This window comes from Triturus cristatus, chromosome 3_1 (genome assembly GCF_964204655.1).
Source record: "Triturus cristatus chromosome 3_1, aTriCri1.1, whole genome shotgun sequence".
NCBI lineage: Eukaryota > Metazoa > Chordata > Amphibia > Caudata > Salamandridae > Triturus > Triturus cristatus.
Window position 1 is genome coordinate 675,256,721 of NC_140583.1, and position 25,458 is coordinate 675,282,178.

Here is a 25,458-nt window from a genome sequence, read left to right on the forward strand (position 1 = left end):
CTATATGAGATGCGAGGGGCAGAAAACTTTCCATGGCAGCAGGGCTATGAATCACTTGCAGGAGGACGGAAAGGCTGAGTCCTTTGCTTGTGAGCTAAAGGAAATGTTTACCTAAATCACTAGACAGGAATGCATCGGCTGAAGAGCAAAATAGATAATTCGAAGGTGAAATACAGCTTCTTGGCAGGCAGGCGAAAACTGGCCGAGGCAGGCACCGTTAGCTGCACAGGGAGTAGGACAAAGTTCATGGATACAGATGCGAGCTCAAGCTGAAGCTGTCAAAAGACAGAGAGCAGGGAAAAGCTTTGAGGACAGAATCGGGCCTACTTGCCTGAACTGTAAAAATGGAGTAACTTAGCCATATAAAGTCGGTGGCCTTTCATGCTTAGGAATCGAATATCCAGCCCATTGATGGCGGATCTGACAGAGAACATGTCGACGGTAGACACACATATGTTTGCGTCTTAGAAACTGGAACTGGAGGGAACATACATGTACTTGTAACATGCATATAGAACCGTTGGGGTCCAAGATAGGGGACATAACTGATCAGGAAAATCCACATTTCCACAGCTTGCCAAGGCTTGGTGAGTCCTAGTCCAACTTCGACACCGCCGACAGCAAGAGCCTTCGTGGGACAGCTCGCCTCCTGGTCCTGGTCGTCCTCGACGCTTCCTGGTCCTCCTGGCTGCAGCGACATGCTTCACCTTCACCTGCAACTCTTCACGACATCGCCTGGTTCCTTCCTGGTTCCACGTGGTCACTGGCTAGTGACCTTGACTCTGTCCCTTCTGCTTGCAGGTTTCTTCTCTTCTTGATCCCAGCCTTGGGATCCACCGGACACTCTTCACTGACTGCCTGTCAGCATCTTTCTTCAGGCATCCATAGGAGTCGACGACGAAAACGACGCATCTTCACCCCTATGCACCCGCAGCCTGTGGGCTAGGTAACGTGGGTACTCCGGTGCTCATCAGGATAGTGACTATTCTAGTGTCTAGTTTTCAAGTCTCAACTTCCTAGCTAATCCGGAAGTGTCCTAAATCTATCTATTTCTAAACTGTAACATTGCTATTGACTTTTACGCATTACGCGTGAGGGTTTCCACTCTGCACACGAATCCCGTGGGCCTCCCACTTCCTAACTAACGCTAGTGTAGTGTAGCCCCAGCGATTCCCTAGGCCTAGGCCTATTCTATTTCCGTGACAGTGGTTCTTATACCACTTACTTAGTATATGGTTTGCGTGGCCCCTAGGGCCTAACTGTATTACTTACCTGTGTGACTTACTGTATGCATTAATAAGACTGTGTTGTACTTACCTCTAATCTCATAAAGAGTGCTGAGGGTTTGCTTAGAATAAATACACTTTATTTTATATATATATCTGTTGTGGTGTCCTTTCATTTGGTATTCAAGGGATTATATATGGTATCACAGCTGGCTTCACATGCCATTCAGAGTTTAGCCTAAGACTGCTCTTGTCCATGCTACCACTAGGATAGCTGGTCTATAAGGTTGACTTTACAACCAATCACCATAAGGGTATTTGGACTGATATAAGGTGTACACTATAACTAGTGACATCATACATCAGGCCAACTTCTCACATTGGTGAGCAGCGGTTGGGATCTGAGCTTGCTGTTGTAATACCATTGTAATCTTGAGATACTAAATTGAAAGATCACACAGATATTGTCTAGGTACATATAACATAGTTTATAATACTTAAGTCCTACTGGACTTAGTAGTTGTAGGTTGAAGGGAGTAACACACCCTGACTACAACTACTAGAGAGGTTTAGTAGATACAACTAGTGTAGGTAGGTGCACACACCACACCCTCACTAGAATCATGCCCCTGGGTGGAGATCACACTGATGCTCCCTCAGGAGAGGAGAATCCTAGACAGGTTCCCTCTAGGTATGATGCATTCACATTCCAGGAGATGAGACAATTGTGTACCTCCAGAGGAATAAAACAGGGTGCAAACCCTACCCTTAGACAGCTAGTGGAGCTTCTGGAGGCCTATGATGCTGAAAGAGCTGCCAGGGATGGTGCCATAGCTGTAGATGGGGGTCTACCCACCACAGATGAGTCAGATGGGGAGGTAGACAGCCAGGGCCAAGTAGGAAGACTTAGCCAGGCTAACCTAAGCTTACATGGGAGTTTGCATGGGGTCCCCCCATACAGACCCCCAAGTAGGTTTTCACAAAGAAGCAGGAGGGACAGATCCCCTTCAAGGGAATCCATCCACTCCCAGGTCTCTAGCATCTCTAATGCTTCCTCTCACAGGGGAATGACTTCACCTGAGAGAAAGGAGCATAAAGCCAGAATGAGGGAAGCTAATCTGAGGATTCAGAGGGAAGAAATTGCCCTTGCCAAAGAGAAGCTTGCTCTGGCTAGAGAGCAAAAATTGTGTGGGTCAGAACCCACTGGTGGCAGCAACATCCCTAGAGATAGGGATAGGTCTTATGACCATAGAAACCTAAGCAAGATAGTCCCCCCATATCAGAATGGGGATGACATCCACAAATGGATGACTGCTTTGGAGAGGGCCTGCAAAGTACAGCAGGTACCCCAAAGTCAGTGGGCAGCTATCTTGTGGCTCTCCTTTTCTGACAAAGGTAGAGACAAGCTCCTCACAGTCAGTGATGAGGATGCAAACAATTACAAAGTCCTGAAGAGTGCTCTGATAGATGGGTTTGGCTTAACCACTGAGCAATATAGGTTGTTGTTCAGAGACACCCAGAAGACACAGACACAGGACTGGTCTGATTTTGTGGATTGTGCCACTAAGGCTTTGGAAGGTTGGTTAAATGGCAGCAAGGTGCAGGACTATACAGGATTGTACAACTTGATTATGAGGGAGCAGATCCTTAATAATTGTCAGAACCAGCTTCTCCATCAACACCTGGTAGACTCAGATTTGACCTCTCCCGAAGAATTGGGAAAGAGGGCAGATAAATGGGTCAGGACCAGGATTAGGCCTAAAAATCAGGGTGGTGACCAAAAGAAAGATACCACCAAGCCTCAAGACAAGGGTGGGGATAAAGCAAAAGAGAAATCTTCCTCAGGGCCCCAAAACTCCACACCGGGTGGTGGGTCCCAAGCTCCCTCCTCTACCACAGTTAAAAAGCCTTACTGCCATGTGTGTAAAACACCTGGGCATTGGAAAACTGACAGCAGTTGTCCACAGGCTAAAAACAAAACTGTTCCTCCAACTACTCCTGTCACACCACCTATTACTGTCAGCAGTAATCCCCCAGGTGGTGGGAGTGCCCCCAAAAATTTGGTTGGGTTTTCTTGGGGAACACAGGGGGATCCTGGCTTAGCCAATTCCCCTGCAGCAGCTACTCTTGTCTGTGATGGTGGCATGGGGTTTGCCAACTTCACTGCCTGTCCCAACACTTTGGGTAGGTACAGACAGGAACCCTACATCAATGGTAGAAAAGCTGAGGCCTACAGAGACACTGGAGCTAGCATCACTATGGTGGCCCATAGGCTAGTTCCCTCTGAGCAGCTTTTGCCTGGTTTCTCATACCAGGTGACTAACATTAATGGCAACCAGAACAGTCATCCCATGGCAGAGGTATGTCTCAGCTGGGGAGGTGTCACTGGCCCTAAAAGGGTGGCAGTGTCTCCAACCTTGCCTGTGGACTGCTTGCTGGGGAATGACTTAGAACTCTCAGCTTGGGCTGGAGTTGAACAAGACACCCATTCTAAAATGGTAGGCCTTTCCAAAAAGGGTAGTGGGGTTGTGCCAGTCACAACCCCTGTCCAAGTAGCTTTCCTCCCTGAAAGGGTTGGAAGGGCAGTGGTAGCCACAGCCCAGGCACAGACAGACTTCCCTGTAGAAATTGGCAGAGCTGTGACAGTCACAGCTCAAACACAAACTGAGTGCCTTCCTGAAAAGGTTGGCAAGGCTGTAATGGTCTCAGCCCTCACTCAGACTGATATAGGTATAGTGAAGCCTGAAACTATGGATCACTCCACACAAACAGAGAGTAGTGGGGAGGAAGAAAAGTCTCCCTCTCCCCAGACATTAGGAAGAGGTCAGCCTCCTCAGGGATCTGACCTCACCCCTTGTGAAGGAACTGCCCCAGAGGTAGCCAAGCCTGGCCTGGCAGAGCCTCTGATGTCAGTGGCCCCTTCCAAGGTGGGACCCAGTCTGGTGCAAGTAGCCTGCCTCTCTCTACCCTGCCTCAGTCAGCCCAGGGCTGCAGAGGTCAGGGAGGCCAGTGGACCCCAAGAGGGCCCCTGTCCACAAGAACCCCCCCTTCAAAAGAATGAGGATTGCCTGGTTAGTTGCCCTAGCCAGGTAATGGGTAAAAACATTCCTGAGGGATCCCCTTCACAGGTAGTTAGGGACCTCCCCCAGAGGGATTCTGTTGGGCACAGGCAAACATGGGACCTTAGGGCCCCAAACCTGACCTGTCCCTCCAGTAAGCCCACAAAAAGGACCCAGCCTCCAGCTTTAGGTAGCCAGAGGCTGACCCTGAGAGCACAGTGCAACTCAGTTAGAGAAAGAAAGGCATCCATGGTGGAGGATGATTGGAGGAAGCTGAGGCCTCACTTTGAGGACACTCACTTCAGTACTCCATCTCAACACCAGCCTTTTACTTTGCAAAGACACACCAAAGGTAGAGATTCCCTATGGTGGAGACCCTATGATATCTTTAGGATGAGGGATTGCTTAGTGGACCATGAGACAGGGGGTAACCATGCCAGTGCTGGTTCTTCCTTATATGGCCACTCAGGCAATAGAGGCTTACCTTGTCAAGGCCAGCCTTATCTCCTTTCGTTTGGGGGGGGGGTTGTGTAGGAAGGTGGATATCTGACTATGGTTACCCCCAACTTTTTGCCTAGTGTCTAGCTGGTTTTTCGACTTAGTTGGCCTGAGATCCTGCCATTCATGGTCTCAGGCTGTCTGCTCTCTCTTTAAAATGGACTCCATGTACCCTAGGTACATAACCAATTGGTAAGGATCACCTTATTGGACCCTGTACAGTGTACCCTAGGTACCCAGGGCATAGGTGTACCCTAGGCCTCCCAGGGGCTGCAGCATGTATTATGCCACCCCTGGTCTGGCCTTCCAATCAGACACAACTGGCTGATCACTCAGCTGGGGCAAGGTCGTGTAATCACCCCTTGCTTAGGTGTAGTATTCCTATACCTACCTTATATATAGACACATGTGTACCTATCAGTCACTCCTATGGCAGGCCTTGACAATCCTGGAGGCAGAGTGCTTGGTAACATGTGAGATGGTGCTCTAGCATGAGCTGAGCCTGTCTGCAGCTTTCGGAACCATGTCCTTATAGCTGTTCTATGATATAGCCTACCATATACTCTTAAAGTGCCTTATAATCTTAAACGGTTATGGTAACTATGGTTTGGCTTTATCAAAACATGTCGTGTAAGGTGTCTAACACTTTGGAATAATACCCCCATACCATTTCTGGTGATGAGGATATTATTCCTCCCTTCTAGAGGGAGAGACATGTTAAAATCCTACTTTGCTGTTTATCTCTAACCAAAGCCTCAGCATCACAAAATGGATGCTGCTGCCACAGACACAAGTCTGACCTCCTGCTGCTGGGAGTGATCCCAGCCAGGGAGGCCTGGACAATAGGTTTCCTGCTTGGGGAGGTGCTAGCACCTCCCCAGACAGCCTTTAGTGTATTGGGGCAGGGTGGGCTGAAAGGAATGAGACATGCCTGGGGCACACAAGGTGTTCCTTGCATAGTCCAGTTCAAACCGGCGCTGGGGCACTCCAGCCCCAGCTCTGGAGCGAAACTGGACAAAGGGAAGTGGGTGTAACCACCCCCTCCCAGGTCCCACCCATAAGGCGTGACCTAGCAGGTATCCCAGCCCCCCAGATTAGTATAAGAGTGGGAGTTGGGCCTCAAGACTTTAGATTATCCTGAACCTGCAAAACTGAACAGAAACTCTGGACCTTCGACATTCGACGAAAGAAGAAGACTGAAGAATCTCCCTTGTAGCCAAGGAGTGGCTACCCTGTGCAAACAGGCACCATCAAGAGACTACCCTTTGCTTTGCGACCGTTCTACGAGGAACCGACTGCAGAGCCCGACCAGAGCCTTGACTTCCAGACTTCTCCGACCCTCATCCACATCTGCAGCAGAGCTGAGATCCGTGGAGGCGACGAGCGACGTGGGACCGGCTACCTGGGAAAAGTGGCTAGTAACTTACAGCGCAGCTTCTGAGGTACCCTCAAAGTTGTGCACCGGGGATTGAGAAGCCCCAACCCCAAGCACCATCTGCACCGAAGATCAGCCCCCCACACTCCACGAGTCCTGCGTGGGGCCCTTCAGCATTTTCCTGCTTGCCGCGTCTGTCCGGTTGCTTGCCCACTGGCTAGTGGCCTCTGTGACGACGCACCCTGAAATCTTCTGCGCTGGTTTGGCTCCTCCAGACTGGCTCCCGCTTCTCTGCAAAGAAGAAGCACCCCAGACCTTCCTGGTCTGCACCAGAAGCAAGTCCTTTGTTCTTCGTGGGTTCCGCTTGCCAAGGCTTGGTGAGTCCTAGTCCAACTTCGACGCCGCCGACAGCAAGAGCCTTCGTGGGACAGCTCGCCTCCTGGTCCTGGTCGTCCTCGACGCTTCCTGGTCCTCCTGGCTGCAGCGACAAGCTTCACCTTCACCTGCAACTCTTCACGACATCGCCTGGTTCCTTCCTGGTTCCACGTGGTCACTGGCTAGTGACCTTGACTCTGTCCCTTCTGCTTGCAGGTTTCTTCTCTTCTTGATCCCAGCCTTGGGATCCACCGGACACTCTTCACTGACTGCCTGTCAGCATCTTTCTTCAGGCATCCATAGGAGTCGACGACGAAAACGACGCATCTTCACCCCTATGCACCCGCAGCCTGTGGGCTAGGTAACGTGGGTACTCCGGTGCTCATCAGGATAGTGACTATCCTAGTGTCTAGTTTTCAAGTCTCAACTTCCTAGCTAATCCGGAAGTGTCCTAAATCTATCTATTTCTAAACTGTAACATTGCTATTGACTTTTACGCATTACGCGTGAGGGTTTCCACTCTGCACACGAATCCCGTGGGCCTCCCACTTCCTAACTAACGCTAGTGTAGTGTAGCCCCAGCGATTCCCTAGGCCTAGGCCTATTCTATTTCCGTGACAGTGGTTCTTATACCACTTACTTAGTATATGGTTTGCGTGGCCCCTAGGGCCTAACTGTATTACTTACCTGTGTGACTTACTGTATGCATTAATAAGACTGTGTTGTACTTACCTCTAATCTCATAAAGAGTGCTGAGGGTTTGCTTAGAATAAATACACTTTATTTTATATATATATCTGTTGTGGTGTCCTTTCATTTGGTATTCAAGGGATTATATATGGTATCACAGCTGGCTTCACATGCCATTCAGAGTTTAGCCTAAGACTGCTCTTGTCCATGCTACCACTAGGATAGCTGGTCTATAAGGTTGACTTTACAACCAATCACCATAAGGGTATTTGGACTGATATAAGGTGTACACTATAACTAGTGACATCATACATCAGGCCAACTTCTCACACCCCATGCCACTCCAATCTACCACACTCGAGTCTACCCCACCCCAATTTACCCACTACAACCCAATCTACCCCACATCACTGCAATCTACCCCAATCTACCCAATCAAACCCAGTCCACCCGCTACAATCTGCTCCACTCTACCCCACCCCACTCAATGTAACGCAATCATCCCCACCCCACTCTACCCCCACTCCACTCTTTCACAATCCACTCAAATCTACCCTACTCGGCTCCAAACGGCCCGCCTATCCCTTCCACTCCAATGAACCCCAATCCACCGCACTCAAATGTACCGCAATCCAACCTACCCCATTCCAATTTACCACACTCCATTCCAATTTTCCCCACTCCAATCCAAACTCCACTGCAATCTATCCAGCTCCTCTCCACTCTAATCTACCCCACTCCACTCCAATCTATCCCACTCCACACCAATGTAACCCACCCACTTGACTACAATCTACCCAAATCTACTCCACTCCTATCTACCCCACTCTACTCTACCCATTCTACCCCTGTCCAGTCTACCCCCTCAATGAATCCACTCCGGCCCAATCTACTGTACACCAATCCAATCTATCCCACTTCCCTCCAATCTACCCCAATCCGCTCCAATCTAATATACTATACTCCAATCTACCCCACTCCACACCAATCTAAGCCCCACACTCCACAATAAAATATTCCACTCCATGCCCCTTCACTCCACAACACTCATCCCATTCCACTCTACCTCACTCCAATCTACCCCACTCCATTCCAGTCTATCCAACTCCACACCAATTTACTTCAAGCTACCCCAGTGCACTTTGCTACAATTTACCCAAATCTACTCCACTCTAACCTACCCTACTCTTCTCTATCCAATCTACCCCATGCCACTCCAATCTACCTCGCTACAGTCTACCCCCGATTTACCCACCACACCCCAATTTACCCCACACCACTACAATCTACTCCACTCTACCCCACTCCATTCAATATAACTCAATCAATCCCCATCCCACTCTACCTCACTCCGCTCCACTCCAATCTTCCACAATCCACTCAAATTGACCCCACTCTGCTCCAAACGACCCACCTGCCCCATCCACTCCAATGCACCCCAATCCACCACACTCAAATGTACCGCAATCCAACCCACTCCACTCCAATTTAGCCCAAGCCATTCCAATTTACTCCACTACACTCCAAACTCCACTGCCATCTATCCAGCTCTTCTCCATTCGAATCTACCCCACCCCACTCCAATCCAATCTACCTCACTCCAGTCTACCACAACCTATCCACTCCACTCCAATCTACCACTCTCCAATCCACCCAATCTACCCCACTTCACTCCAATCTACCCCACTACACTCTATCAAACTCCACTCCAATCTACCACACTCCTATCTACCCCACCCCATTCTACCCCAATCTACCCCTATCTACTTCATTCCAATCTACTCCACTCCACTCCAATTCAACTACATAATACAAAGTATAGCAAACTAGAGCTGAAAGTAAAAGACAAACATAAATCGCATTTTGGTCAGGAGACAGCTACAACAACTATTGACAGGCACTCAGCACTAACATAATAAGGCAGAAAGAAAGCTTACCATAGCCACGCCCACTGCGCTGGAGACAGCCACGCTTAGTAAGAGAAGAGTGTCATCAGAATATCGCTTGGTCAGTCGCCCAATCACAACGGCTTGCATAAACTGGAAACGAGATCAGAGAAAACAAAGGAAGTCATATATGTATATAATATATTCCACATACCAAGAATTCTTTTTTTGCAGATACACAAATTTTTAGCTCGTTTGTCAGGCAAATACACTGCCCTAAGTACAATAACAAACAAGGCTGCTGCTCGCACAGTGAAGTAGGTGATGCCAGATCAGACGACCAAAGTCTGTTCCATCTTTAGCCTCTATTAAGAAAAACCTAATGTATACTGCTGGGCAAACTTTAAACAATGTTACAGGGATGTCACAGGAGACAGGCTCAGCATTTCAGCTACATTGTGTGCTGAAAAACACCCAGCCCGGGTCATGGTTGTCGATTTCCTAGTCAGGACCGATGCACGCCATAGAAGGACGCCACAGAGTGGTACCTACAAATGATGAAAGTAGCACCATCTCTCAGAGGATTTCTTTCTTTTCTCTTCATTTGGCATAATTGGACCCCCACAAGCTTAGTAAGAAATAAGAAGCCAGACTCCCTTAACTAATATTCACCAGCGTATAAACAACACTGTCAGAACAATAGCTGAGTAAATGTATAAACATCAACTTGAATGACAAAGGATACGTTACAAGTTTCGCTTGAATGCTTTGTTCGCACACGGTTCCGGGCAACTAAAATGAATGGCAAAATACAGCCACACCATACACATCTACCTGACATCAAACTTACCAACAATGTTTGGTGAACTTATGTATTTTTCTACTCATGCAGCACATTAAAAACCATGGGATTGGACCTATGTGATGTGATTTAAGACATATTGACCCTGCATCTTGCAACTTAATGGGTGTTGACACACATCAGCATGACCAGAGATCTGTTTTAATCCACTCACCATTTTTTAAATATCTCACATCAATCTACAATTGTCTTGATATTACAAAATAGTAATGACAATAATTTACGTGAGCTTTATCTAAGCAGCACCCACATCTTAAAAGCACTATAACCCTGTTACATCGCACTTTCTTCACTGAGACAATGACACTTATAAAGCAGCATTAGAGTACACGGTTCCCCTACAGTTTCAGACTGGAGGATTTCCTACGGTTACAGTAGTGAGACGGCCCTCGAAGTGTATCCTGTCCTGTGACTATTATATCATGCCGGGAATGGGCACGGCTCTGCAGAGCGGCGAGTATCTGCATGCCTAGCTTGCAGTCCACGTCATGTGGTGAGCAAACTCTGCCTTTTCTTTGCTGCAACTGGAAGTTGGTCCAGGACTGTATCCGGATAGTATACAGAATTAGAGGCACCTGTTGTTGAGGGCTAACACCAGCCCTAATCAAGACTTCACAAAATAAACTCACTTTTGAGACAGTTGTGAAAACACTACATTTGTTAGAAGGAAACAGCATGCGTTTCTAAAAAGTTAGACCGAACCAAACTTAGTGCAGGAAAACAAAACAATATTAATAAAATACCCATATTATATCAACAGAAGGGTGTTCAACAGAGCTTCATTTGTGCGGGTGGTTGTAGGTGGTGGACACTGGCACTTAGTTTGTGAGGACCGGACCGAGGCTTACATTTCATCGTCAGACTTTGCCCCAGAGTAAGAGAGTGAAAGGCAGAAAAGGGTGAAAGAAGGCAGAAGAAAAAGATGGGAAAGGAGACAAAGGGAGAAAGAAACACAGGATGAAGAAGGAGCTCTTAAGTGAGATAAAGAGACAGGAAGCGTAGGGTGGCTCAGAGAGGGGCATGAGGTAGAACCAAGACCAGCACTCCCTGGCATCCATTAACAGCGGCATTCGCCAACTCTGGAGAAGGGCCCGAAGTAAAATATTTGGCCACATTATTTATTTATTTATCTTAATTAAGGACTTGTCTCTAAGGAGGCCCCACGGACTGTGCGGTCTATTCTCCCGTGCGCCCCATTATTGTAATGTGTCAGGCCTGCCTACGCGGATACCCGGAAAGAGAAGCCGAGTGTAGGACTGCTACAGTGGGGCGCAGTCTTCTTCCGACCCTCACACACCGGAGGGCACGCAACCAGGGCTGTCTTACAGACTGGAATCTCTGCTAGTGTGACCGGGTTGGTATTTAGTGTCTATTTTGTGATATATGATACGACATAAGTTACTTGGTGGTGTCGAGTTAAGGTAACCGAATATAAAGGTGTCTGTAAAGAACACACACAAGTCCTCAGTTCCCAGGTAAAAGAACACCAGCCGTGAGTGAAACGGACCCTGCAAGTAGCCTGACACATATACTAATCCAGGCTCTTTTGCCGGAGGAATGATATTGAGAAAGGTTAGTCAGCCAGTAAAGTACCTAAGATGGTGTCACGGTGATACAGAGCACACTGATATGCCCTGAAACTGGCTTGGTAACTGATTTATGCGGAATATTGTGAAACATAACATGCAATTCGATCTTCTGTGACTCTGTGATCAAACAGTGATGGTGGCGGTAGTCAACATGTTAAGTCGTATTCACACACGGTTATATTGTTTGCCATGGACTCTGTGATATTGGTAAGCCGTGATCTTGATATGCACTGGTATAATACCAGTGAGCATGGGTCCCATACTCTGAGTTACCATCAGAGCCCTAATGCTTTCCGCCAGGTTTGGGATACTTTTGTAACGCAAACTCCACGCAAAGTGTTATGCTGGGATTTACTAACCAAGGCAATTCAAATTTTGTGCTGGTTAGCATCCCAAAGCAATGAAGAGTTGCCATGCCACCAACCTTGGGGTTTGACACAAATCCCTAACTACAAACAGTTGTAGACGGATTTGCATCAAAATCTTACACTTCCTCGAAGGAAGGAGAAATGTTTTCATTGCTCCCGTTTTTCCTACTTTGCATACATTGTACAGCACACATACAAAGCAGGAGAAGTCTTTAAGGACAGTTTTTGTAATAGACGTGGCTCCTTCCTGTACAAAAACAATTCCTTACAGAACGCACACACCCTAGCACTGTGGCGCAAGGGTTTGTGCATTAGTGCATCGCAGTCTAAAACAGAAAGACAAGAAAACAGTTCCATATCTTAGGAGCTGTGCCGCTGTTCTGCACACTTCCATTTACACATTGCGTGCATTTTTTATAAATTTGGATCGAGATATATAGAATAAAACTATGCTTCTGCCACATATTTAAAATATTTCTTTTAAAAAGCTCACAGCATGGACCAGGCAGCTCTCTCACTGTAAGTACACTGGGTAATAAGTGTATCTCAGAGATGTCGGGCTGTTGCACTGGTGTTGTGTGTTGTAAGTGATAACCAGACAAGAAAAGGTCTAAAACAGACTCTGCTCTTCATTGTTCAGACGTTTGGGACATGCCACTGTCAGCTGTTGTTAGGCAGCTGTCATAAGAAGTGTACGTTGTCATTTGTTTACCTATTTATGGTACCTTGTATTTTTTTTATGGCTTAAAGGATATAAAATCAGAATAAAGTCTTCCTAAAGATAAATGTATGCATATAGATGCCAAAAACAGCATAGTTTTGTTACTTCGTCTCTCACCCTTGATGTGCAGAGTGCCTGTTTAGCTTGGTCCTGAGTTACAACCCGACTGGTGCTCACGTGCCTTTGAAGGTCTGAAAGGTGCTTGGGCCGTGAACCCCTCCTCAAAATATTGGCTTCCTTCGGCTCACCAGAAGTGGGTGGACACTGAGCCTTATAAAGTTTGTGTAGCTTCTGCTCATGTTGTCAGCCTTGATTGCTATTTCACATCCTTCCTCTTTCGCAGGATGTACTTATTCAGCCGTAGACAGTGTCACTGCCTTTATCATAAAATTAAATATAATGGTGCATATTTACTTATGTTATCAATTCCCATTCTTGCCCTTTTGGTATCCTTTAACTAATTTGACAACATCTCTTTGTGGCGTATGTTGCAGTATGGATTACTGGGCCTTCTCTGATTACCCGCCCTACCCCTTTTTGGTCAATTGGTACACAGCATCCAACTGCCCCTGTGGCTAAGCTGGTTAGTCCTTGGTATAATTTACATGTCTATCTCACATAGCCTCACCCATCACACCACCAGGTGCTGCGTCCCATAACACGATAACCACATCTCAGTGGTACTCCCCCAAAATATGACAACACTTCTCGTGTAGGCTCAAGACAAAAACATTGCCCTCCAACCATACATACTACACCAGGGGTCTCCAACATGTTCAATGAAATTATGCTGAACTGCTAACATTATTAGTGTTGTAATAATGACCACCTCAGACAAGATTACATTACTGCCCACCATATATGCAAGATTACTAGCAGTGATCACCGCACTTCATCAGGAAAGGTCGTCAGCAGCAAGGTAAAAAAAAGTCTTTGTCAATTGTGAATGCCTCTACACAGAGTCAGACTGGAACAGAAAATAGGCTAGGGCAATAGTTCTTAAACTTTTGACTTCTGTGAACTCCAACTTAGGGGCCTATTAGTATGGGGGGGCAGATCGCCAACCGCCTAAACAGCGGTGGCAATCTGCCCGCCATAAAATACCACCCGCATGCACATTACCCCCCGCCATATCAGTATGGCGGGCGGTACCGCGATGGACGGTAAGACCGTCCGCCGCTTTTCCGCATGGTCGACGAGTTGACCGGGCGGAAAAGGGTTTAATATGGTGGCAGTGTCTGCTAGACACCGCCATCCATATCAAGATGCAGGCGGGAGGCAGCCTTTCCGTGGCGCCTTTGCCGCCACGGACAGGCATGCGGATTTTGATGTTGGGGGCCCGTTGCGGGCCTGTTGGGGAGGTGGGGGGGCCACATGAAGGGTACCTGCATTTGCATGCACAACATGGCAGGCATCGCGCGGTGCCTGCCAGGATGTACATGCAAATGCACAACATGCATTTTTGGCATTGCAGCGGGTGATGCTGAAAGCACCGCCCGCCGCAATGTTAAAAATGCAGGATGCACCCGCCAGTGTGGCGGGCGCATCCTAATCACCCCCACGGGACCGTCGCACTTATGGCGGGCGGTACCTTTTTACGTCAGGATGGTGGGCGGACAAAGTCCGCCTGCCTTCCTAATGATGCCCCTAATCTTTACTGGAACTTAGGGACCCCCACTAAATCGGTATTGTAATCTGGGGACCCCCAGTGATTAATTACTGGAAGCCAGAGACCCCGAGCTAAGCATTTGCGATGATTTGAACCACAAAACAATACACAAAAAATACAGAAAAAAACACTCATCAAACAAATAGGCAAATGATGAAATATTTTCTTTAATATTTAGACAGATATACAAAAAAAATCAAAATGTTTATTTTAATAGGAAGATGGAGCTTTTCTAAGTTCAATTGAAGCCACTTATTGTCCATACTGTATTCTGTTTGTTGCACTTGCACTCGCCCTACAAACCAATCCGATACTAACAAAGGGCCTTATTATGATGCCGGTCGGAGGCGCATCATTTTTGGGATGGAAGCCGCCCAACTAGTAGTCAACGAGTATCATCTGACAAATTAGGATGCAACTGCCCATGAGGCGTACATATACATCCATTTTTCCATTGTGGCTTGTGTTGCGGCCAGAAAAGGGCCGGAGCACAAGCCACATTGGAAAAATGGATGTTTCAAACATTCATGCACTGTGTGTGCCTGCCACGAGGACTATTGATGCTTGGGGGGGCTCCACAGGTGCCCCCCCAGGCCTCATAGCGGAGGCCGTGGGGAGACAGGGCCCTGCTAGGGGTCTCCAAAGTCACTTTTGACAATTTTTTTTATGGCAGTCGGACCGCCATTGAAATGATATCTGAAAGGTACATCGTCATTTTTACGGTGGTGCCTGAGCAGGCACCGCCTCTATTGTATGGCAAACAACACAAGAGTGGTAGTAATGTATAGCGGATTGCACCTCAGAGAGCAGTATATAATCAAACTGGGCAGTCAAAATATTTTACTTAATTTTCTTATTCACAAATGACAAAAAGCAATTTGTTGTGGTGCCACTCGGGATAACAAATGCACCTTACTATCTTAGGTGCATAAATACACAGATCCTACAAATAGTCACTATGTGAAGCAATATAATATACAAGTATCCCGGCACTCAAAAGTGATACCCTGTTTTTTCCCGTATATAACCATTATAAGCAAACTACATATAATTGTGTCAATATATCACTGGCGACAAAAAAAGATAGATTCATACAAAAATGTTCTTTTTAATTTAAAAAAACATGGTGTAAAACATCACAATTTTCAAGCAAGACCATAAAGACCCATTGTCCCTAAACAAGCATTACATTGAAGAGTCTATTTATAAAGGGTATTTGTAGCTTTACAGTCTTGATCCGAATGAGCAACAGCCTGTATGGTCCGATGGGCTCCTTGAGCCTGTCAGAAGCATCAGTCAGTCCCTCCATCAGCTGCCTCCGACTGCTCACAGCATATTGTGGTGGTTGGACCGCGGCACAAGATGTCGGTCGGCCTGGAATCGATGGCCTGTCGGTGATGATCTGACCAACATCATAATGAGGCCCTTAATTTTTAGCCTCCAATTAAAATTCCTTCATGTTTTCTGACCTTCCCTGGTAGGTCACTCCCCCCGCTGCAGCTCCGCCTGCACCCCCGCTGTCTCTGCTGCTGCCGGTGAAATCGAGGCCCTCCACCACCCGCAGGCTTCCACCTGCGCCTCATCCCTGGTGGCCAGTGGTGGCCTTAGGTTCGTTTCCGCTTGTTGCCTATTGCTTGTGTGCCTGTAACTGTCTGCCCGCTCCTCTTCTGTGCCCCCCTACCCCCCGCTCGCCGCTTTGCTTCCGTGCCCCCTTCTGATTTCTGTACCCCTCGCCAACCTCTGTGCCCACTTTTATTCTGTACCGACTGACTTCTGTGCCTTCTGTGCCCCTTTGATTTTGTACCCCTTGTGCTTTTTTTGTACTTCTGTGCCCCCTTCTCGAGTCCATGCCCCACGCTGGTCTCCTTTCCCCCGTCCCCGCCGCTGCTTCCCCTGCGGCCCCGCCCCCTCCGTGCCCATTCGTTCCACCTGTCCCTCGCCTCCCGCCTCCCAGCTGCTCCTCCCTCCCCACCTCCCCATATATGGCGGCCGCTGCACGGTGAGGAGAGCGACCCTTGACCTTCCCTGGTAGGTCGCTCCCCCGCTGCAGCTCCACCTGCACCCCCGCTGTCTCTGCTGCCGCTGGTGAAATCGAAGCCCTCCACCATCCCTGGTGGCCAGTGGTGGCCTTAGGTTCGTTTCCGCTTGTTGCCTGTTGCTTGTGTGCCTGTAACTGTCTGCCAGCTCCTCTTCTGTGCACCCCTGTCGCCAACTCGCCGCTTTGCTTCCGTGTCCCCTTCTGATTTCTGTACCTCTCGCCAACCTCTGTGCCCCCTTTTATTCTGTACCGACTGACTTCTGTGCCTTCTGTGCCCCTTTGATTTTGTACCCCTTGTGCTTTTTTTGTACTTCTGTGCCCCCTTCGCGAGTCCGTGCCCCGCGTCGGTCTCCTTTCCCCCGTCCCTGCCGCTGCTTCCCCTGCGGCCCCGCCCCCTCCGCGCCCATTCGCTCCTCCCATCCCTCGACTCCCGCCTCCCAGCTGCTCCTCCCTGCCCACCTCCCCATATATGGCGGCCGCTGTGTGGCCGCGCGCAGCAGGTGCGCTGCTGGCACGCCAAAGCACGCCTAAGGCAAGCCCGTCTGTGCCCAGCGCCAGAACCCCTGCCCCCCGCAGCAGCCACGAGGACCGCTGACGCTACGACGCCAACACCCTCGTCGCTCTCAACCCAGGAAGGACCCACAGCTGCTGCAAGGCCGCCCCGAAGCGCACCCAAGGTCCATTCACCTGCCTGAACTGCAGCTTCTCCTGCCTCAAAAGCGCAGAGACGCCTGCCACGACGGGACCCAACCAGCTTAGATGCATCCTGATCAACACCCGCTCTGCACACAAACACGCCGTCGAACTCTGGGACCTACTCGACACCGCATCACTGGACATCGCCTTCCTGACCGAGACCTGGATGAACGAAGCCTCCTTGCCGGACATCGCCATAGCCATCCCAGACGGGTACAAGATCACCCGCAGAGACCACACCAACAGGGCCGGAGGAGGAATCGCCATCGTCCACAAAAACACCATCAGGGTCTCAACAAACACCAACGACACCCTCAGCACCGCCGAACACATGCACTTCCAGATCCACACGGACCCCAAGACCACCCTAAGAGGCACCCTCGTCTACAGACCGCCAGGACCATGGCCTCAATTATGCGACTCCATCGCCTACCTCATCAGCACGCACGCGCTGACCTCCACCGACTACATCCTCCTCGGAGACCTGAACCATCACCTGGAGAACAACTCCTCCACCCTGATCGACAACCTCGCCAACCTTGGACTGAAACAACTCGTCACGACGCCGACCCACATCGCCGGCAACACGCTAGATGCCATCTTCTCCTCAAGCCCCCACGTCACCTTCAGCCACGCCTCCGAACTCACCTGGACAGACCACCACTGCATCCACTTCTCCTTCCGAAAACCCCTCACACACCACCGCACCCTACAGACCCCCCGCCGCTGCTGGGGCAAAGTCACTGAAGAACAACTACAGACAAGCCTCGCACTCAACCCTCCAACTAACCCCACCAACCCCGATGAGGGTGCACTCACCCTCGAACGCTGGATGAACGACTGCGCCAACACCGTAGCCCCGCTGAAAAAACCCACAACAGAGACCCCAGTAAAAGAGTCAGCTGGTTCACCCCGGATCTCCTCGACTCAAAACGCACCTGCCGGAAATTGGAGAACATATGGCACAGCGACAAGACGCCAGACAGCCGCGCTGCCCACAAAGACACCATCCGCAACCACCACCACCTCATCAGGACCGTCAAAAGGACCTCCTTCACAGACCGCCTTGACAACAACGCACACAACAGCAAGGAGCTCTTCACCATCGTGAAGGAACTCTCCAACCCCAGCGCCAATGACATCCCACCATCGCAAGCCCTGTGCGACTCCCTCGCCACCTTCTTTCACCGGAAAATCACCGACATCCATGACAGTTTCGAACCCCGGATGACCCCTGCAGACCTCGCCGCACCGGACCCACTGCACCCCACCGCTCACGACACCCTGACAACCTGGGCCAACGTGAGCATCGAGGACACAATCAAAACCATGGGCACAATCCACTCCGGATCCCCGTCCAACCCTCTCCCACTCCACATCTTCAACAAAGCCAGCAACTCCATCGCACCCCACCTGCACAAAATCATCAACCTCTCCTTCGAGACCGCCACCTTCCCTGAGAACTGGAAGCACGCAGAGATCAACGCCCTACTGAAGAACCCCAAGGCGGATCCGAGCGACCTCATGAACTTCCGACCCATCTCCCTGCTTCCGTTCCCAGCAAAGGTCATCGAGAAGATAGTTAACACCCAGCTCACCCGTCACCTCGAAGACAACAACATCCTGGACCCCTCCCAATCAGGATTCTGCAGCAACCACAGCACCGAGAACGCCCTCATCGCAGCCACAGACGACATCAGGATCCTTCTAGACAACGGCGAGACGGCGGCCCTCATCCTCCTGGATCTCTCTGCCGCCTTCGACACCGTCTGCCACCATACACTACGCACTCGATTCCAAGACGCAGGGATCTGGGAGAAGACCTTGGACAGGACCACCTCCTTCCTCTCCGGCAGAACTCAGAGAGTCCGCCTCCCCTCGTTCCAGTCCGAGGCCTCTGAGATCATCTGCGGCTTCCCTCAAGGATCTTCCCTCAGCCCGACGCTGTTCAACGTCTACATGGCACCACTAGCACGCATCGCCCAACAGCACGACCTCAACATAATCTCCTACTCCGACGATACGCAGCTGATCCTCTCCCTCACCAAGGACCCTCTCACCACCAAATCCAACCTCCACCAGGGAATGAAGGCAATCGCCGACTGGATGAAGGAAAGCCGACTTAAGCTGAACTCAGACAAGACGTAGATCCTCATCCTCGGGTCCAACCCCTCAGCATGGGACGACTCATGGTGGCCTGCATCACTGGGGACCCCCCTGGCCCCCACCGACCACGCACGCAACCTGGGAATCATTCTCGACTCAAAACACACCATGACCAAACACGTCAATTCAGTCTCCTCCACCTGCTTCAACACCCTCCGCATGCTCCGCAAGATCTACAGATGGAACCCGACAAACACGAGGAAAACAGTCACCCAGGCCCTAGTCAGCAGCAGACTCGACTACGGAAACGCCCTCTACGCCAGAGCCTCGTCCAAGCTCATCAACAGACTGCAGAGAATCCAGAACGCCTCTGCACGCCTGATCCTCGACGTCCCGTGCCGCGACCACATCACCCCCCACCTGAGGAACCTGCACTGGCTCCCCGTCGACAGGAGAATCTCCTTCAAGCTCCTGATCCACGCACACAAGGCACTCCACAAGACCGGACCAGCCTATCTCAACAGTCGACTCTCCTTCTACGTACCTGACAGGAAACTCCGCTCTGCTGACCATGCCCTGGCCACGGTCCCGCGCATCCGTAGAACAACTTCCGGAGGCAGGTCCTTCTCCCACCACGCCGCCAGGACCTGGAACACCCTCCCCCTCTACCTACGACAAACCGAAGACCTGCTGACTTTCAGGAGACAACTCAAGACCTGGCTCTTCGACCAGTAGCAGCAGCACCCCCCTTACACCCCCAGCGCCTTGAAACCCTTACAGGTATGTAGTGCGCTTTACAAATTACATGATTGATTGATTGATTGAATGTTTTAAACATTTTCTAGTCTACATTTCTCATATTTATTTATATACACTTTATTAATCTGTTAATATTATTTCATTTTCTAAGCAGTTGTAGACCTTCTGAGTAGACTTCGTGGACCCCCAGAGGTCCCTGGTCCAGAGATTAATAACCACTGGGCTAGGGCCCAAAAATAAAAGCGGCCCTCACTAATGAATAAAACAGTTAAAAAACAGAAGTCCATATTTGCAATTGGGGGCAGTTTTGAACTTGCAAATTCGCGTTATCTGAGTGTTGCAAGGAAGCAGTGACTGTATGCATTTGTGCTTGCTGCAGGCTATGTTTGAGACAATATCAGGGAAATCAATAATCCAAAAACGTCCCAGCATACTGTGAGATGTTGGCCTGATGTATGATGTCACTAGTTCTAGTGTACACCTTATATGAGTCCAAACAACCCTTATGGTGATTGGTTGTAAAGTCAACCTTATAGACCAGCTATCCTAGTGGTAGCATGGACAAGAGCAGTCTTAGGCTAAACTCTGAATGGCATGTGAAGCCAGCTGTGATACCATATATAATCCCTTGAATACCAAATGAAAGGACACCACAACAGATATATATATAAAATAAAGTGTATTTATTCTAGTCAAACCCTCAGCACTCTTTATGAGATTCGAGGTATGTACAACACAGTCTTATTTAAGCATACATTAAGTCACACAGGTAAGTAATACAGTTAGGCCCTAGGGGCCACGCAAACCATATACTAAGAAAGTGGTATAAGGACCACTGTCACGGAAATAGGATAGGCCTAGGCCTAGGGAATCGCTGGGGCTACACTACACTAGCAACAGTTAGGAAGTGGGAGGCCCACGGGATTCAGGTGCAGAGTGGAAACACTCACGTGTAATGCGTAAAAGTCGATAGAATTACTAGCAGTTAGAAATTAACAGTTTAAGGACACTTCTGAAGCAGCTAGAGAGTCGAGACTCGGAAACTAGACCCTAGGATAGTCACTACCCTTGTGAGCACCGAAGTACCCAAGTTACCTAGCCCACAGGCTGCGGGTGCATAGGTGTGAACTTGCGTCGGGTTTCGTCGTGGACTTCTATGGATGCCTGAAGGAAAGTTGCTGACAGGCAGTCAGTGAAGAGTGTCCGGTGGATCCCAAGGCTGGGATCAAGAAGAGAGGATACCTGCAAGCAGAAGGGACAGAGTCTGGGTCACTAGCCAGTGACCACGTGGAACCAGGAAGGAACCAGGCGATGTCATGAAGATTGCAGGTGAAGAGGTGAAGCTTGTCGCAGCAGCCAGGGGTACCAGGAGACGTCGAGGACGACCAGGACAAGGAGGCGAGCTGTCCCACGAAGGCTCTTGCTGTCGGCGGCGTCGAAGTCGAACTAGGACTCACCAAGCCTTGGCAAGCGGAACCCACGAAGAATGGAGGACTTGCTTCTGGTGCAGACCAGGAAGGTCTGGGGTGCTTCTCTTTTGCAAAGAAGCGGGAGCCAGTCTGGAGGAGCCAAACCAGCAGTGAAGATTCAAAGGTGTGTCGTCACAAAGGCCGCTAGCCAACGGGCAAGCAAACGGACCGACGCGGCAAGCAGGAAAATGCAGAAGGGCCCCACGCAGGACTCGTGGAGTGTGGGGGGCTGATCTTTGGTGCAGATGGTGCTTGGGGTTGGGGCTTCTCAATCCCCGGTGCACAACTTTGAGGGTGCCTCAGAAGCTGCACTGGAAGATACTCGCCACTTTTCCCAGGTAGCCAGTCCCACGTCTCTCGTCGCCTCCACGGATCTCAGCTCGGCTGTGGATGTGGATCAGGGTCGGAGAAGTCTGGAAGTCAAGGCTCTGGTCGGGCTCTGCAGTCGGTCCCTCGTAGAACTTCAGCAAAGCAAACGGTAGTCTCTTGATGGTGCCTGTTTGCACAGGGTAGCCACTCCTTGGCCACAAGGGAGATTCTTCAGTCTTCTTCTTTCGTTGAATGTCGAAGGTCCAGAGTTTCTGTTCAAGTTGCAGGTTCAGGATAGTCTAATCTCCTGGGGCCCAGCTACCACTCTTATCCAAATCTGGGGGGCTGGGGAACCTGCTAGGTCACGCCTTATGGGTGGGAGCTGGGAGGGGGGTGGTTACACCCCCTTCCCTTTGTCCAGTTTCGCGCCAGGACTGGGGCTGGTGTGCCCCAGCACCGGTTTGAACTGGACTATGCATGGGACAGCTTGTGTGCCCCAGGCATGTCTCATTTCTTTCAGCCCTCCCTGCCCCAATACACTAAAGTCTGTCTGGGGAGGTGCTAGCACCTCCCCAAGCAGGAAACCTATTGTCCAAGCCTCCCTTGCCGGGATCACTCCCAGCAGCAGGAGGTCAGACTCGTGTCTGTGGCAGCAGCATCCATTTTGTGATGCTGAGGCTTTGGTTAGAGTTAAACAGCAAAGTAGGATTTTAACATGTCTCTCCCTCTAGAAGGGGGGAATAATATCCTCATCACCAGAAATGGTATGGGGGTATTATTCCAAAGTGTTAGACACCTTACACGACATGTTTTGATAAAGCCAAACCATAGTTACCATAACCGTTTAAGATTATAAGGCACTTTAAGAGTATATGGTAGGCTATATCATAGAACAGCTATAAGGACATGGTTCCGAAAGCTGCAGACAGGCTCAGCTCATGCTAGAGCACCATCTCACATGTTACCAAGCACTCTGCCTCCAGGATTGTTAAGGCCTGCCATAGGAGTGGCTGATAGGTACACATGTGTCTATTTTAAGGGTAGATATAGGTATACTATATCTAAGCAAGAGGTGATTACACGACCTTGCCCCAGCTGAGTGATCAGCCAGTTGTGTCTGATTGGAAGGCCAGACCAGGGGTGGCATAATACATGCTGCAGCCCCTGGGAGGCCTAGGGTACACCTATGCCCTGGGTACCTAAGGTACACTGTACAGGGTCCAATAAGGTGATCCTTACCAATTGTGTATGTACCTAGGTTACATGGAGTCCATTTTAAATAGAGAGCAGACAGCCTGAGACCCTGAATGGCAGGATCTCAGGCCAACTAAGTCGAAAAACCAGCTAGACACTAGGCAAAAAGTTGGGGGTAACCATAGTCAGATATCCACCTTCCTACACAGACCATAAACAGGCCCACAATCCGCCATGGAAAAGGCCAACACACTGACCTGTAATGTAGACTATAAGGCACAGCACCTTGCCATATAGACCAGTCCGACACTGCATATACATAGGTAATAACGGCTATAGTCGCAACCGCACTGACACCAAAATAATAAGCATCCCCAATGTGACATGATTTATCACTTAGATATCAGTGTTCAAATTTAGAAATGACTTCCTTTTTCGCCAAACATACACTCTCAATGTTGATATTCATATCCTTTCGATGAAGCAAAAGCTTCTAATTAGTAAGGTGGGCTGCACAGAGGTGAGCTACCAGTAGCTCACAAATTACTCATTGGGGAAGCCTGCCATACAGGGGCCGCTGCTCCGCATCCCCCCACTGCTCAGAGAGGAGTTTGAAAAGGAAAAATAAAATGATAATCATCTAGCTATTGTCATTTATTTTTCAATCCTGGTTCAGCTGGGGCGGGGCGGGGCTGGGCTGGGCCATCACAGGTGGAGTGGAGGCCTCTCTCTTAAGTGCGCGTGACGGATTGGCTGGCTGTCTTGGGCCGGCCAAACAGTCATGCGCACTTTGCATGTTCTCCACCGGCTGTAATGCACAGCCTGGGTGGAGAACATGCAGAGGCTCCCAGTCCCTGTCTGAGAGCCGAACCACGGTGTCAGACCAATCTAGCTTCGCGATTGGCTTGAGGAGCCTGGGAGCTTTCTGCCTCCTGGTCGAGGACCCAGTGGCGATGGCCGGCCTGAAGGTAAGTGGATTGTTATTGTGCCCTAGGAATGCACATTGTGTTAACTGTGAACAGACGCTGCCTATATCATGGCTGCCATCGCCTGGCACTGCATACTGTGATGTTGTTACCTGGCTCTACACAGCGGAGCTGCTGCATCTGACTGACACTGCACGCATCAGATACTGAGGCCTAATACTCAACGTGGTATTGGCAGTGACCTAGCTATACCCGTTGCTCCGACGACATGCCCGTGCTGTGACGTCGTGGCTATCTTAAGTAGGACTGTACATCGAGGGAGAGACCTCAGTGACTGTACCTCACCCATGATTAGTGTATTCTGATTCTTGGAGGAAAAAATTCCAATTCAAAGCAAGTTGATTTAAACGTGAGCTAGTCCTTTATTTGCACTCATACATAGGGGTGGGTATGAGAAAAAACCAAGGGGTGGCACAGCCAACACGTGTTTCGCCCCCTACATGGCCTATAGGCCTGGGGCTTCTTCAGGGCTGTTCATTTTAAGGGTAGGTAAAAAACATTTGGGATATGCGAATGCATATGACATGTTAAGCACAAGAGTTAAAGAGAAAACAGGCCAGTGAGTCAAAATGTAAGAACGTTAATGGGAGAAGAAAACAGAAAGAACAATAAGATACACATTTAGGAGTAATGTTTAACAGCGGAGAATTAGTAGGGAAAAGGATAGTGCGTTTTATAGAAGAAAGCCAAAGGAAAAAAGAAGGGGGGTTTGTTTTAATTATTTGGAGAGGTCACGTGAGGGTTAGTGTGGACGGTACAGTAGGTATCAAGAATAAGTAAGTTAAAGGTACAGTGTGTGACATATTATAGGATACAATACAATATTGTGCATGTCCATATTAGAGAAAGAAGGATCACAGGACGTAATGGAGGTCATCAAGACCAAAGAAGTCAAAGGTTCCATATGCCACAGATCATTCGAGTGTATAAACAGAAACATTGTCATATATCGAGAAAAATACGTTATTTGTATCAATTTACAGGGTAAATGTAATGTGATCCACATACGCGTAACGGTATGAAATTTTCGACAAGTCATAGAGTATGGAACACGAGAGTGAATAAATAACAGTGCCAAAAAAGTATACATTGGTGAAGAACGGCAATGACGAAACGTATATATGACACATTGTGGGCCAACAAAACATTAAAGTTTGGTGTGTAAATAAGTAAAAGTTATATATTTACAGGTTTGTACCGGGTCATGGGCATCAGGGTGATGAGTTGATATTGCGTCGGTAGGGTTTGTCACGAGAGAGAGGATTTAAATTAGTCTTTATAATGGAACTGGTCGTAGCGCATGCAAGGCGAGTATGGTGATATCTCAATTATAGACGAGAAAAATGAGAAGGCTTAAAGCCAAGTGGTCGTGATTCAGTGATCAGGTAAAATCAGGTGGCGTGGTTGTTGTGTAATAAAATGCTCGAGGTGAGTATCTTGGTTGGTTGTACGCGAGATCGTGAATAGGGTAATCAAGGAGGGAATTTACAGGCGTCTGAATCATTCGAAAGAGTTCATTAACGTGCACTAGGTATTTCATGCGTGAACTTATAAATCGGCCGTCAAAAAGTCGAGGTCGGCAG

At 49.1% G+C, this 25,458-nt stretch overlaps 1 protein-coding gene across 6 annotated transcripts in view; it reads right to left on the reverse strand.

Annotated features, from left to right (window-relative positions):
- SLC67A1 (solute carrier family 67 member 1) overlaps positions 1-25,458 on the reverse strand; it is a 937,984-nt gene that overhangs the window by 210,439 nt on the left and 702,087 nt on the right. For all 6 annotated transcript variants that reach the window (XM_085644744.1, XM_085644747.1, XM_085644745.1 and 3 more), the window contains exon 9: positions 9,161-9,262. In XM_085644744.1, coding sequence (XP_085500870.1) covers positions 9,161-9,262 — 102 coding nt within the window. The remainder of the gene's footprint in view (positions 1-9,160; positions 9,263-25,458) is intronic.